General features: G+C 44.0%; 1 protein-coding gene across 10 annotated transcripts in view; it reads left to right on the top strand.

The window, feature by feature from the left end:
* The first annotated feature begins 95 nt into the window (after positions 1-95).
* WNK2 (WNK lysine deficient protein kinase 2) overlaps positions 96-13,791 on the top strand; it is a 125,880-nt gene continuing 112,184 nt past the window's right edge. For all 10 annotated transcript variants that reach the window (XM_014951549.1, XM_014951546.1, XM_014951540.1 and 7 more), the window contains exon 1: positions 96-910. In XM_014951549.1, coding sequence (XP_014807035.1) covers positions 188-910 — 723 coding nt within the window. In that variant the 5' untranslated portion in view covers positions 96-187. The remainder of the gene's footprint in view (positions 911-13,791) is intronic.

Below are 13,791 nucleotides of genomic sequence, written 5' to 3'. Positions count from 1 at the left end.
TGGGGGGGGGCGGGCAGGGCCCGGGCCCGGCCCGCGGCGGAGCCCCGGGGAGCGGTGCCCGGCGGCCGGTGCCTCAGGATCTGCCTTTGCCCCTTGGCAGGTGGCGGTGGGGCGGCTCGGCGCGGACACGGACCGCGGTGACTCCCCCAGGCCGGGGGCGGCGGCGGGCGCGGACACCTCAGACCTCATGGAAACTGGGGGCGATGCCAGATCGGCACCTCGGCGGGGAGGCAGAGGAGGAGGAGGAGGCGGCGGCGGCGGCCGTGGCGGGGTTCCAGCGACTGCCGAGCCCGGCGCTCCCCCGGCTGCGGAGACGAACATGAATATGGATGGCCCCGGCGGCGGCGGGGGGAGCGGGGCGGCCGCTGCTGCAATGCCGGGGGCCCCGGGAGCCCCAGCCCCGCCACCCCGCGGGCACTGCTCCAGGGATCCCAAAATGGTCCATCAGCGGTTCCTGCGGCGCAGCGTGGTGGATTCGGACCAGGAGGAACCTGCTTTCGACCTTCCCGAGTCAGAGCATCAGAGGAAGATCATCCTGCTCCCCAAAACCCGGAGGATAATTGCGGAGAGGGCGAAGGCAGGGCACGGGGCCCTGGAGAAGGGCTGCCTGGAGGCTGAGCCTTCTGGGGAGCTGAAGGCAGCGCCGGCCCCGGGCACTGTCGCAGGGGCTGAGGAGCAGAAGGAAACTGAGAAAGATGCGGAGAGGAAAGAGGCGTTGGATGCTTCCAAAGACCAGAGCAAGGCTAAGAAAGAGGAGCCTGAGGAGGAGGCTGATATGAAAGCGGTTGCTACCTCGCTGGATGGCAGGTTCCTAAAGTTTGATATTGAACTCGGGAGGGGATCCTTCAAAACGGTCTATAAGGGCCTGGACACGGAGACGTGGGTGGAAGTTGCATGGTGTGAACTTCAGGTAAGCCGAGCTGATCCTCCTGCGGGTTTTTTCTGCTTTGTAAGCCTAGGAGCTAAGGGCCAACATGCCGGTGTCATCTACAGACGCTCAGCTTTGAGCAGCCTTTATAGTCACCCTCGCTTAGTATCCAGTGTCTAACTATAGCACAATATTCTCATTGGCTCTGCATCTACCACCTTATGTACACTCCTCCCAGGCTTAACCCTCTCGGCCCTGCTGTCTGGCTGCCCACTCCAGCCCTGGTACCACAAGACCTGTCCTATTGCATAAAAGGGTCACGAGTGGCTCGTGCCGAATGCGCAGCGCGTGCCCCAACGGGCGAGATGGAGCTCCTCGCTCCTCCTGCCCCGGCCGCCTCAGCAGCGTGATTTAGCAGGTGTGGAGCAGTGGGTCTATTAAAAAGACACCAAACATAAATGAAGTTGGAGTGTGTTTGCAGGAGTGAACTTTCCTTTTGCTGTGAATATAAATGTGTGATGCTTTTATAAAGATTGAGGATCAGCTCCCCCCTCGCTTGCCCTTTCCCTTGCTTTGAAATGTTGACTCTCACCAGTTTCTTCTGAATCAAACCTCTGAAAGTATCCCAGGCCTTGTCTTTTTTTTTTTTCTAGCACCTAACTGGTGCTTCAGTTAGGTCAAAGAGCTTTCTATCCAAATACCTATTAAAAGGAAGATTTAAAATAAAAGACCTGATTTGAGCTCTAGATCTTTAGAGTGAAGCCATCCAGTAATATCTAAAGAGTGAAGGTTTAGATACTGTTTTTTTCTGGTTTGGAATGTAGCTGTTACCTTTCTCTTTGTGATATTTATATTCTCACTTGTGTAAAAATGATGGTAATATATGCTTTTTTTCCTTTGTGAAGCTTTTAATGTCTGTTACTTACCTCATTTCTGTTGGCATCCATTTGAGAGAGACCTGGCTAAGGAAGAGAAATGAAGGCAGATTTTAATTTTTTTTCTTGAGCTATTACTTAGTCTGAGTTACTCTGTAATTTGGGTGGGAACTAGAAGAATTAACTCTTAGTTATAATTTGGGGGCCTTAAACTTCCACTGGCTGACTGAGCTTTATGGCCTATGAGAGTATTTGAGAATAGCATGTAAGTAATGTGGTGTAATAAGCCTGAGCTCCTGATTGATTGTTTTAATGTTGGCCCAGTCTGGTTGTAAATCACTCCTGGCTTCCTGAGGTAGGTGGGGATGGATGTGCAGCCCCATCCCTATTCCCTAATGATTTCCTACATGATATAATCATAATTTGCTGCAACTCTACTTAATGGGGAGCACTTCTCAGTCTTCCTAACTGTGCGTTCCCCAGGTTTCCTGGTTTTTATTAGCCAGAAAGGTGAAGTATTGAGCCACAGCAGTTGGGCAAGGTAAGGCCTGGAGCGGAGGACCTGAAAGGGTGGTGGTATGGGGTGTAAGCCCTCTCCCCCACCATGGGGGGTGCTGGGGATTGCCAAGGGCTTCATGTGCTGGCAGGGGAAGGTTTGGCTGTAGGAAGAGGCTGATGTTGTCCCACTGTGGGTCCTGGCGGCACAGGCCAGTGTGCTCGCCGCAGAGCTGGCCCACCCAGCAGGAATTCATTGTGTGGCCAAATCTCTTCACTACAATCTAGCAGGGGAGTTGAAATATATCTATTTTCAACATTTTCTGTAGCACAGTTGCTTTAACTGCAAAAGACTGCCAGACGTATTGGGGAACATGGTGCATTGAAACTCCAGGGTTTGGGTCATTCACACCCAAGAAAACGTGGAAGGCAAAATTGCAGTGTGGTGCTTACCTGGTGATCAGTTTGCTTATTCCTAGGTACACTTTTTTAGGAATTCTTGAACTGACTGCATGTGAATAAATAATGGGTAATAATTCCCTAATTCCCACTAGTTCCCATTATATGTGCTTTAGCTTAAATTGGATCTTGCTACTAGTTATCTTCAATTTAATTAAAAATTTGTTAGGCCTCTAATTCTAGAAAGAGAACTCTCTCTATTTTCAAATGCTGTAGAGAAATTGGTGTGAATCTGTAGAGGTAGGCAGGGTTGCTGGTTTTCCCTGGACACTGCTGCTTACCTAAACACTTGGAGGGGATGCCAGAGGCCAGGTAACAGGAGATGGCATGTGAATTTGAAAGCCAGCACTCGGGGTCTAGATTGAGAACGTCTGATTGAATGACAAAAGACTTTAATCGCTTTGGGATGGAAGCCTGTGCTCTCGGGGTGGGTTTGCATGAAGGAGGCAATCAGGAGAAGGTGCGAGTAGCTGTGTGTTTTCCTGGGCTTTTTGGCTTGTACAGTACACTCTTCATTCAGCTGGGGAGTCTTACTGGGAAAACATTCAGAGGGTGCTGTCAAGTAGTCATGTTATTCATGGTATTTTGAACATTTTTATGTAAGCTGTGCCAGTTAGATGTGTCCCCATTTGTCTCTTCCCCTGTAGAAATGTTATGTTCAGATATACATAGCAGCAGAGTGAGTGGAAGCCGTTGTTGCCATGCTCTCCTGGAGAGAAACCGAGTTCCTCTGCAGTCTCACACCACCAGAACCCATCCGAGAGCCTTTTAGCACAAAACTTCCAACAAATTGTCCTTTGTCTTTTCTGGAGATACTCTCGTGCTTGTTACTTTTAGACCCTGAGAGTTGAACACCAGCAGTACTGAGGTTCTCTGCAGCCATTAATCCTCTGTCCTTGCTCAGCGCTTTTTTCACCCGGGTTGTACTGTTGCCTGTGTGTCTGTCTTTTTTTTGTGTGTGTGTGTCTGTACAAAGACCTTGTGAGCCATTCCTGTTCAGTGGCTTTATTTCATTGAAAAGATGGCTTTAGGGTTCAGAACCAAAATCATGGCTTGGTTAGTGCTTGGATCCTGCCCTAATCCAAACTAGATCTGGGTTTTAGACCTGTCGGAGAAGACGTGAAAGCTGTAGTCAAATTCCAGCTAGAAATCAAGTTTATTGTTCCTTCCTGAAACTGAAGTATTAGAGCAGGATTAGCGTGCCCTCACAGTTTGGAAGGGCTTGCATTCTAAGGTTTTCAACAGCTATAATTAATTTTAATTGGTGGCATACAATTGCTGTGTGGTGAGGCTTCAGCATAGCAGTATTTCAGTGTTGCGCTCCTAAGTAAAATGTTAGGTCATGAATAAGGAATATAGGCTTTTGCCAATCTACTGCTGGCAGGCCAAATAATCTTTTTAGTTAGATGAGTGGTTTCAAAATCTCCATCCCATTTCCCTTTGGGAACGCATAGGGAAACTGTGGAAGAGTCAAACCTGGTACTGCTTGCACTCTGAATGGAGTGCTTTGTTCAGTTGTATTTAATTTCAGTTTTCTTTGTTGAAAATGTGGAAAGGATAGATTGTCTTTACCCTGCTGTGCTGTACCCTGTTGGTGAACACCACAGGGAAGCCAGGCTTTTTCCACTGGTTGCCTGAGACTTGTTCTTCACTCTGCATACCATACCAGTGGTTGATGGACATTGGCTTCTTCAGGATACTTGGGCTCCAGGTGCTCTGCATGAGAATGTGTTGGGACTCCTTGATGCTCCCTGGGCTGGAGCTCAGGTTAGGTATCAGATGTTAGAGGTATTTGGGGAGCTATGTCAGAGTGAAGGATGGGCAGAGGTCAATTCTCCTTCCCTGCCCATATAGCTGAAATTAGAAATCAAGGGTATTAGAATAGCTCTGACCGCATTTTCCCAATGGCCACAAAACAGCCACAAATAGACATGCCACTCAAAGCAGGCAATGTCTTACTCCCCACACCTGCAGCTTTTCTGCCAAGCTTCTGGTAGTGTAGTTCTGTAGGGAAAAACTTAATTATCTTTCCAAGATAAGTGTTTTATTTCATAGTTTTATAGCACTTCGTGCTTTTTATGTCATTACCGGGACCAAAGGAAGAGTGTAGAATTGCATTGTATGTCTGAAGTCACTCAGATGTTCAGGAGTTAAAAATTTTTGGACAGCACAGATCTTAGATGAAAATTAAGTTCTAAATGTGGATGCATTTCTGAACATTTCTTTCATTTGATTCCTATGCAGTATTAATATGGAAACAGATAATGTATTTTCTTGATCTCAGTTTTTATTGCTTAAATGAGAAGCTCATCCAGATTGGCTGATAGCTGGCTGATTTTAATATGGCATGAATATTCTAGAAGTACAAGATGAGATTAGACTTTGTTTTAATGTAAGGTGAATAAAAAGGGCATTTAAAATCATTAATGTTGACCTATGTGTATTCACTAATTTTTGTTTTGAAGGCTGATAATCTTTTCTTGAACCAAAATTTCCATTTGGCAAGCAGATGAAGGGAGGGAAAGCATGCAGCTTATTTCTAAATTTGTTACCTTATGTATGAGAAAAGCCTGTGATGTAAATATTTTCTTACATTTTTAAGCTTTATTTTCCATCTTATGTCCACTTAAAAGATCTTTTGTGATAGCTGTTCAAGGCAATACCAAAGGTCCATGGCTCCTGTTTTTGTGTAAGCAGATACATTTGCATGGTTAGAAGTGGGAGCCCATAAAATGGATAATGTTAAAGGAAGCTTGCTTTAGCTGGCAAGTCACTTCTGGCAAAACTAAATTATGTGGAGTTAAATGATGTGGAAGGAGGAGGATGTCCTATGCCTCCAAGAATCCAAAGGATTTCTTTCTGAAAAAGGTGACATCTTCAGGACTTTCACTGCTGTGGCACTTCGGCTTTTGTTGGCTGACAGCATTCGTCTGATGTCAAAATAGTAGCTGGTTACTAGCTATGCTCTTAATTTATTGGAGGGTAAACTTTGTAGTGTAAATGAACAGAATAGTCACAAAATCTGTTTGGGAGAAGAAAGGAGAGACACTGTTTGAAAGCTTGACTCTGATAGTGCTGTGTGCTCAGATTAAATTAACACAGACTAATTTTGTCTGTTTTGAGTTAATTTGTGAGATAGTGACTTCTGTTTAAATCCAAACAATTGGTTTAGCTCTGCTTTGCAGTGTCAATATGAAAACAAGTGCCTGTATCACTGGTGTTTGTTAGTGTAGCTGTTGCCCTGACATGGAGAAGCAGGATAGGGATATGGCAGTGAACTATTAATAGACTGCTTCTCGAATTCAGTAAATGAAATAGAGCTGGGTCAGACTTCACATTCTGCATTTGTATCGAGTAAGACTCCTTTCTTTTGCTTTGGAGCACATTTTGTGTAAGGGTTGGTTGTATGCTCTTTTAATTCTGGTTAAACTCATGTTAAACGTGTGAGGTCCCATTGCAGTACGAGGAAATGACTTAAAATAAAAGCAGAACTTGGTGTAAAGGATATTTCTGGTCCCTCTGGTCATCTCTTGTCCACAGCTGACAGGGGAAAAAAGTTGGTGTTGCAAGCTGTCATCTTAGTACCGTTTGCACTTGGTATGCCCTCTGACTTGTGTGTACAACGTGCTTACATTTGTGGTCCGACTGCTGCCTTGTTCTGGGGCTGGGGTGTAGCAGATGTCAGAAGAAAGCTCAGTGGCACTGGTAATGGTGGGCTAAGAGAAGGGTGGCAATAGCAATTCCACTGTTGGCTACTAGAGTTATCAGGATTGCTGCGTGCTCTGGGAGACCAGAGATGCTGCAGAGGTTGGGAGGAGTGATTCTTGGGTGCATAGAGGCCCTACTGTAAGGACCAGGTGTGAAGAGATTGAGGTGGGAGGTAGAGATAAATCTCCCATGCTTCAGGAGCCCAGCTGGTGTGGTAGGTCTGGGTTTGAGAGCTGAGAAGAGCTTGCTGCAGCTGTCTGATCAGCCGAAGTTTGGTTTTCAGACTTGCTGTGACATAGCTGTTGAGTCTCTGGAGATGTTACAAACCTGCCTGGATGTGTTCCTGTCCAACCTGCTCTGGGTGACCCTCTTCTGGCAAAGGGTTGGACTAGATGATCTCCAGAGGTCCCTTCCAGCCCCTGCTGTTCCGTGATTGCCAGCAGCAGGATATTTACCTGAGTGTTCTGTAGGCTCAGTGGTAGGTCTGACTGGCCAGAAAACAAATATAAGGTAAGTGCTGATGCGTGATACCCGGACAGCCTGAAGGCATAAGAAAAGGGCAGCCAAAGGCATGTCATGTGAGATGTATGACACTTGGCACTCCTGGTGGAAGAGATATCTTCATTGCTCTGAAGTAGGAGGGGTTTATGCAAATACTGTTTGGAGAATATCTGAAATGGTCATGCAGAAGCAGAACTGGTTTTTCTCTTGGTTAGGTTTGTACATGTGAAATTGAAGATACATCTGGAAATGCATTATTTCCCTGAAGTAATATTGGTTTATTAGAAAACATGGGTGCATCCCAATGTTGATTCCAGTGTGGCTGAATCCTAGCTGGGCAAGGAAGGGGAAAGTTGGGTCTTCTCCACGGAGTTGACAAGTTGGCTAGAAACAACCTTCATCCTACTATTCCTGTGTAGCTCAGAAATGGAGGAACCAACTCACTACTTTTCCTACTTCTCTCCTGCTGGCTCTGAGATGAGAAATCTGCATTTATGCCACAAGTGCTTTTTACAATTATGTTTTCTGCAATATATTAGACTGCAGCAGCATCTGGACCAGGTGTTAAAACTGCAAGTTGATAAATACTTTCAAATCTCTGATTTTTCTTTATATTTAGAGAGGAGTCTTAGCTCCTCTTTGCCTCCGTTTCACTTCTGCAGAGCAAATTAGAAAGAGGCTTTGATCAGTCGGTGAAAGTGTGAGCTGTTCAGTATGTAAAAAGCAAGGTGTGCACCCTCATCCTCCATACCTCCTCTCTTCCCAGAGACTACTTGTAGATCTTTCTCAATGCAGTTTCCACATAAACCACAAAATAGAGCCTGTTTTATCTATTAGTGGTCACTTGCTCTGGAACAGACTAATCCTGAAACCATAAGCAGCTTCCCGTATCCCTGTGTAAAATCTCATTGTCCTTCAAAGAAATCAACTCCCTATCTCCTTTTTGCATGATGCTTATCCAAAGCAGCTTGCTTATTGGGAATTTTGCCCATTATGAATGAACTTCTGAGCTGGTCTTCTGACTTTTTCAGATCATCATTCCCATGTAAAAGACACTGAGAATTTGGTGCAAGGAGAGAGTTAAAAGTCCTGTCTCTTGTGTTGTGGGTGTGGGGTCTGGCTGATCACATCTCAGCCTTCGGAAGCATCTTAGTTGCCAGCCAGTTGTCCATAGGGATTGATGAACTTAGACTGAGTTCTAAATCAGTGGGAAATAAACTTGTACCAAATAAATTTGTACCAAAATCTTCCTAGAGTGACAGCTTTGTTAGCAGTGACTTGGCTTGCTCCAAATACGTACAGTGAAATGGTGTGTGGTGATACCCCTTCTACTAAGTTGCTGAAAGAAAAAAGTAAATGCATAATTGTACTTATCTTGAATATAATTTTTGGAAGATGTTCCATTTCAGGCTTGAATGGTTTTACACACCTGGATGATGGTGAACTTAAAACCCCAACAGGGCTTTTTAAAAAAAAATAAAAAATTATTACCCCTACTAAACATGCCGTAGCCTCTCTAACCCCATTGTAGCCACAGGGTTATTCCCAATAAGCGCATTTCCAGAGCTGCTGGGATTTCTTCCCTCCTTCTCCAGAACCTTCCATACAAGTGCACATGCATTTTGATTCATATCAGGTATTAGTGTATACAATCAGATTTTTGTAAGTTATTTACTGGAAAATAATTTTTCTGTATTGTGTTAATGCAGCATAACGGCTGTATAATAGGGTGCTTAAATATGCAGTGGGAGTAATGGGTAAAATGAAATGCCATATTACAGGAATATACATGTTGCTTAAACTATCAAGGAAGGAGTAACTTAAGACCTAATACCATCTGTTCTTCAGTTGTTTGCTACAGAGGGATACAAAATACTTATTCATGAACTCTGAGGGAAAACAGATAGGAGAATGCAGGCTCAAATAACACTTGCGGGGTTTGTTTTTTTTTCTTGTTCGGCTATTTTTTTTGTGAATTCAATCTGATCTTCATTCCTGATTTCTTGAAGGAAAATTAAACATGCTTTAAGTAGTATTTGATCCTATTATGAATCTCTGCAGCACTTTACTGAAGTTAATTTGAATTTTAATGTAGTTTTGGTTAGGTAAGTTAACTTAAGACTGCTTTGATTCCTAGCTTTTACTGAGAAAATTAAAACCTGAAATGAAATGGACATTTTTGTTACATAAGTCCTTTTTTTAATGCTTTTTTGGGGGAGTTGTACCGTAGCTGGCTACTAAAACTACCAATTCACCTGGCTCAAATTCTGAAAGTCCTGCTGTGGTCTAGTTCTCCTGATAACTACTTAAAAAGCTTTTTGTTTCATCTTAACCCAGAGTATTTGAATATAAATTGGTGTGGATGATGGCTGACTTCTTTTTTTTATTCCTAACTGTGTTTATACTTTTGGGGAACTATCTTACCTTTTCCATTAATTATTTAGCAAAGTGGTGACCTTAATAAGCTGTGGCTCTGCACCGAGCCAAGTACTGTTCTGTTCCGTGGATTCCTTCATGAGCAGGGCTTGTCCAAATGTCATTGTCAGCGTGTTCCAAGTGCTTAAAACTGTCTAAAACCCAGTAAGACTGAACAGATGGATGAAGGTTTTTTCCTTAGCTAAATAATCAAAAATTGTTTATATTCTATAAAATAAGGCTTTATTAAAAAGAACAAATGACAGTTGGTCACTTCGTATATGGAGAACTAAGTATTTATTTTACAAAAGCAGCATAAACCAGGCATTGACTACGTCTGCTTCTGAAATGGATGTTCCTTTCTCTTGCTGGTATGTGCTTGAAGGATTAAAATTATGGTGTTTATTCCAGATTTTTGTACAATAAGCAGCTTTTTAACATTGCTTTTCCTGATGCTGTCTGGATTTTTTCAGTCAGAGCAGCATTTTGGGTGACCCATTGTACTCAGTGGAGTTAATACAGCTGTGGTGGTTGACTGAGCAGAATCAATTTTGTCTATTAAAATAGAACAGTGTAGAAGGGGAGCAAATCACGGAGTTTCTAGTGGATGTATCTCATTGCTGCAGGCCCACACAGCACTGCTGAAACATTGGAATCAATTTTACAAGATCTAGATTTTATCCAAACTGGTTTGTTTTTTTTCTAGGCTTTACTGATTAATTAAGGAAAAATTCCTGGCCTGTGTGCATTTGAACTAGTTTTGTGTCTCTTTCCTATCACTGCTTGTTTTGAAGATTTTTGGAGATAATAAAGCAAGTGTTGCACTAATAAAATGGACTGACTTTTCTCTCAATTGTAATAATACTTGTATTTCCTTGAGTTACTAATGGAAGATGAGTACCTTGTCCTTTGGTGGACAGTGCAATCATGACTAACATGAGTGGTTTTGCATGTGCTTAATGGTGGTGGTGCGTATGTAGAATTAATAGTAGAAATAGAGAAAATACACAGCCACCTGTATGAAGTCATCCAATATAGGGTAAAATGAAGTGGTAAGAGCTACCTAGAATGGGTGCTTATAGCCCAGCTGTGGTCCTGGTTCTTCAGGTTATGTTGTCCCTTGGGTAGTGTGTTTGCATGTGCTTCTGGGGATGTAGCATCAGTCCCTGCTGCCCTCCAGGCTTCTAATTTTATTTTTGTACAAGTTGTAGTAACTTGTGTAATATCTTCCATTGACCTTAATGAATTTAAAAAGTCATTGTGGCAGTTCAGCCTAACTGAAGCCTGTGAGCTCCAGGAACTTCCAGTGTGGGCAGATAAGGGATGAGTTGAGGGGGGAGAACATCGTATGATCTTTGGGTGTTACTTGTATTGTAAGGGTCTTGTTATTTGAAGCTCTTGTAGCACTGTTCCAGGAAATGTAGGGAGTTTTCTGTAACTTCCTTCTTAAAGAAAAAAAGTGAGAGGAAAGGTCTGCTGGTCCTCAGATGCATGGCAGACTATTGGACTGGATTAAGTTATCTGAAGCAAGTTTGAGCTATAAATTCTAGGCTGCTGAAAACTTCTAAGCCCCATTGATGTCAAGTAGCTGTGATCACTTGGTCTTTAAACAGAGAACTCATTTTGGAGTCTTCATTTCAGACCTTAAGGACTGTCTGCTTGAGCTGGTTTCAGACCCTTGTCAGGCAGTGGGTGGTAAACGCTTGACATCTGGGGCCAGTTCCTATGAAGATGGAAAGTGCAGCTTGCAACCTGTTGTTAGACTGCTGCCAGTGGTGTGGGTGGTGAGCTGTGTTGGCTCAGAACCAAGGACCCAAAAGAACAGTGTGCTGATGGAGAAGGCTCCATCCAACAGCTGGTAGCTCCATCTTCAGGCACATGAACTGCCTGGGAGGGACATGAGACCTGTGGCTGACCATTCTGCTGAAGAGGCATCCTGCCCAGCTGGCTCCAGTGTTTACTCTTGGGATTCATTTACCTAAGAGTGGAAGAATCTCCTGTCTTGGAGACATGGAGTTGCATGAGGTGTGCTCCTCACCCTTCCCTAGCTGTGAGTGTAGTAGTTTGGAGCCTTTGGTAAAGGCTACAATGAGTACTGCAGGTCGGGGTTGGAATTTGGAATGCAACTCTTCTGTTCATTAAGTCCTTTAATATTGCTATCATGGGAGGGGAAACGGATGATACCTCTTCTAGGTGTTGTGTAGTAGGGAAGTAGGTGCCATCAACCAGCTCTTTCACAGTGTGGTAGGTGTGCCCTGCAAATGTCTCTTGACTTCAACTGTTTGAGGAATGATGAACAGTTCCTTTCTGGGTCCCAGCTGTGTTTATGTGGAAGGGGGACACTGACCTAAGTTAAAGCTGAGGCCATATGTGGTGTATACAGGAGACCTGAGCTTCTGCAGGCACCTCATCTTAAGACAGGGCATGGTGCCTTCAGTACAGTTGCAGCTGGAGGACTGGGTGTCAGAGCTGCAAGTGCTTTCAGAAGAGTGCATTTGGACCTGGGTCAACTCTATGCCTTATTTTTATAGTCTCATGTTAGATTAAGCCAACTGGATAGATTCCCATGTGATACAAGATACTCTGTGGCTTCCTCTAGGCTATAGACAACTCTCTGAATCCTTGTATGTGGAAGAGGATTAAGCCTTCTTTTCAAAGTAGAGAAGAAAGAAACTTGTAGCAAATATCTGTGGTTGGGAGAGAGAAATGAACTGAAACCTCTCTTTAACTCTTGGGGAAAAAATGATACGCATTTTATTTTTTCTTTGTGGCTCAAGTACTTGAATTCCTGTTCTCTCTCTACCCCTTGCCTCCTGAACACTCTGCCAAAGCACGTACTCTACCACAAAATACACCACTGACACCTGGGCTTGTGCAAGGAGGGGAGAAAAGCAGCTGCAGTCCCTGCTTCTGGGGCTAATGCTGCCATCCCATATACCATGAAAAATAGTTAATACTTAGAATGCGTCTGGTCCGAGATGTGTATTTCTTAGATGAAGCCAGTGTTACGAGTTTTTAGCCACTGAAGCTGCAAAACTATCAGAAACAGCAGTTCTTCCTCTAAGTAACATTGAAGCATTAAATACTTTTTTAAAAGTATAGTTTTGGTTTTGGGCTCTTATGTGTGAAATAAGACACTTGAGATGATGGGGTCTGTGTATTCAAAAGCAACTCCTCCAAATAAATGGGACTGTGGATGTTTGACTTTTGCTGCACTAATAGCTGTCCATATTTTTCTTGGTGATGTTGCTGAACAACAACTTAATTTATAACAAGCATTGCTGGGGAGTGTGGCCCACTGCTAGGAGGGAGCCTCTTGGCATGAAGACAGTCATGGAGAATGACAAGCTGGAGGGTCTGCAATGGGAGAGTTTGCTTTGCCTGTGCAAGGTGTAACAGAAAATACACAGCTTACTAACCTAGGACCTAAAAATGAGATTAGTGTTGCTGCTGAATCCCAAATTCTCACTGTGAGGGCTGTGACTGATGCTGCTTTGGTTTAGTTACAGATTAGGGAAGGATTACAGGGTGGTTCATCAACCCGTTCCCACAATCCTTTCTACATTGTTAGGGAGGCTTTATTAAAAATGGATGCTACTGCTGTTGTCCCAAAGCCTGAAAGTACATCAATTCATAAAAACTTACCAATAGGCTTTTAAAAAGCAGTTTAATGCCTGCAAGTGAAATCATCAGGTATGTCAAAATTGAAGGTAGCCTGGGCTGCAGTGATCATGCCCTAGTGCAGTTCACTGTCCTAAGGAGTTTGAAGCCCACGAGAAGCACAGTTAGGACTCTAAATTTCAAGAAAGCAAACTTCCAGCTTTTCAAGGAGTTGGTAAATAGGACCCCATGGGAAATGGCCCTTAGGGACAAGGGAGCGGAACAGAGCTGGCAGATCTTTAAGGATGCTCTCTATAGAGCACAAAAGATCTTAATCCCCACATGTAGGAAAATGGGCAAGGAGGGCAAGAGACCACCATGGTTGAGCCAAGACCTGCTGGTCAAACTAAGGGGCAAGATGGGGCTACACAGGAAATGGAAGAAGGGACAGGCATCCTGGGAAGAGTATAGGGATGCTGCCAAGATGTGTAGGAATGAGGTCAGGAAGGCCAAGGCACAGCTAGAACTGAACTTGGCAAGGGACGTAAAGAAAAATAAGAAAGGCTTCTACAGGTACGTTAACCAGAAAAGGAAGGTTAAAGAAAATGTACCCCCCCTGATGTGCAACAGTGGGGAACTTGTATCAACAGATGAGGAGAAGGCAGAAGCTCTCAATGACTTCTTTGCCTCGGTCTTCACTGGTAACCCCCTTCCTCCTAGTTCTTGTGTTGATGACAAAAAAGTTGGAGACCAGGGCGACAAGGTCCCTCCCACTGTAAGTGAAGACAAGGTACGAGATCAACTCAGGAGCCTGAAGATATACAAGTCCATGGGACCTGATGAGATACATCCCAGAGTCCTGAAGGAACT

Source organism: Calidris pugnax, unplaced genomic scaffold (assembly GCF_001431845.1).
Source record: "Calidris pugnax isolate Ruff unplaced genomic scaffold, ASM143184v1 scaffold203, whole genome shotgun sequence".
Classification (NCBI taxonomy): Eukaryota; Metazoa; Chordata; class Aves; order Charadriiformes; family Scolopacidae; genus Calidris; species Calidris pugnax.
Note: the sequence above shows the minus strand (reverse complement) of the source record. Positions and strands in the feature narration are given on the sequence as shown.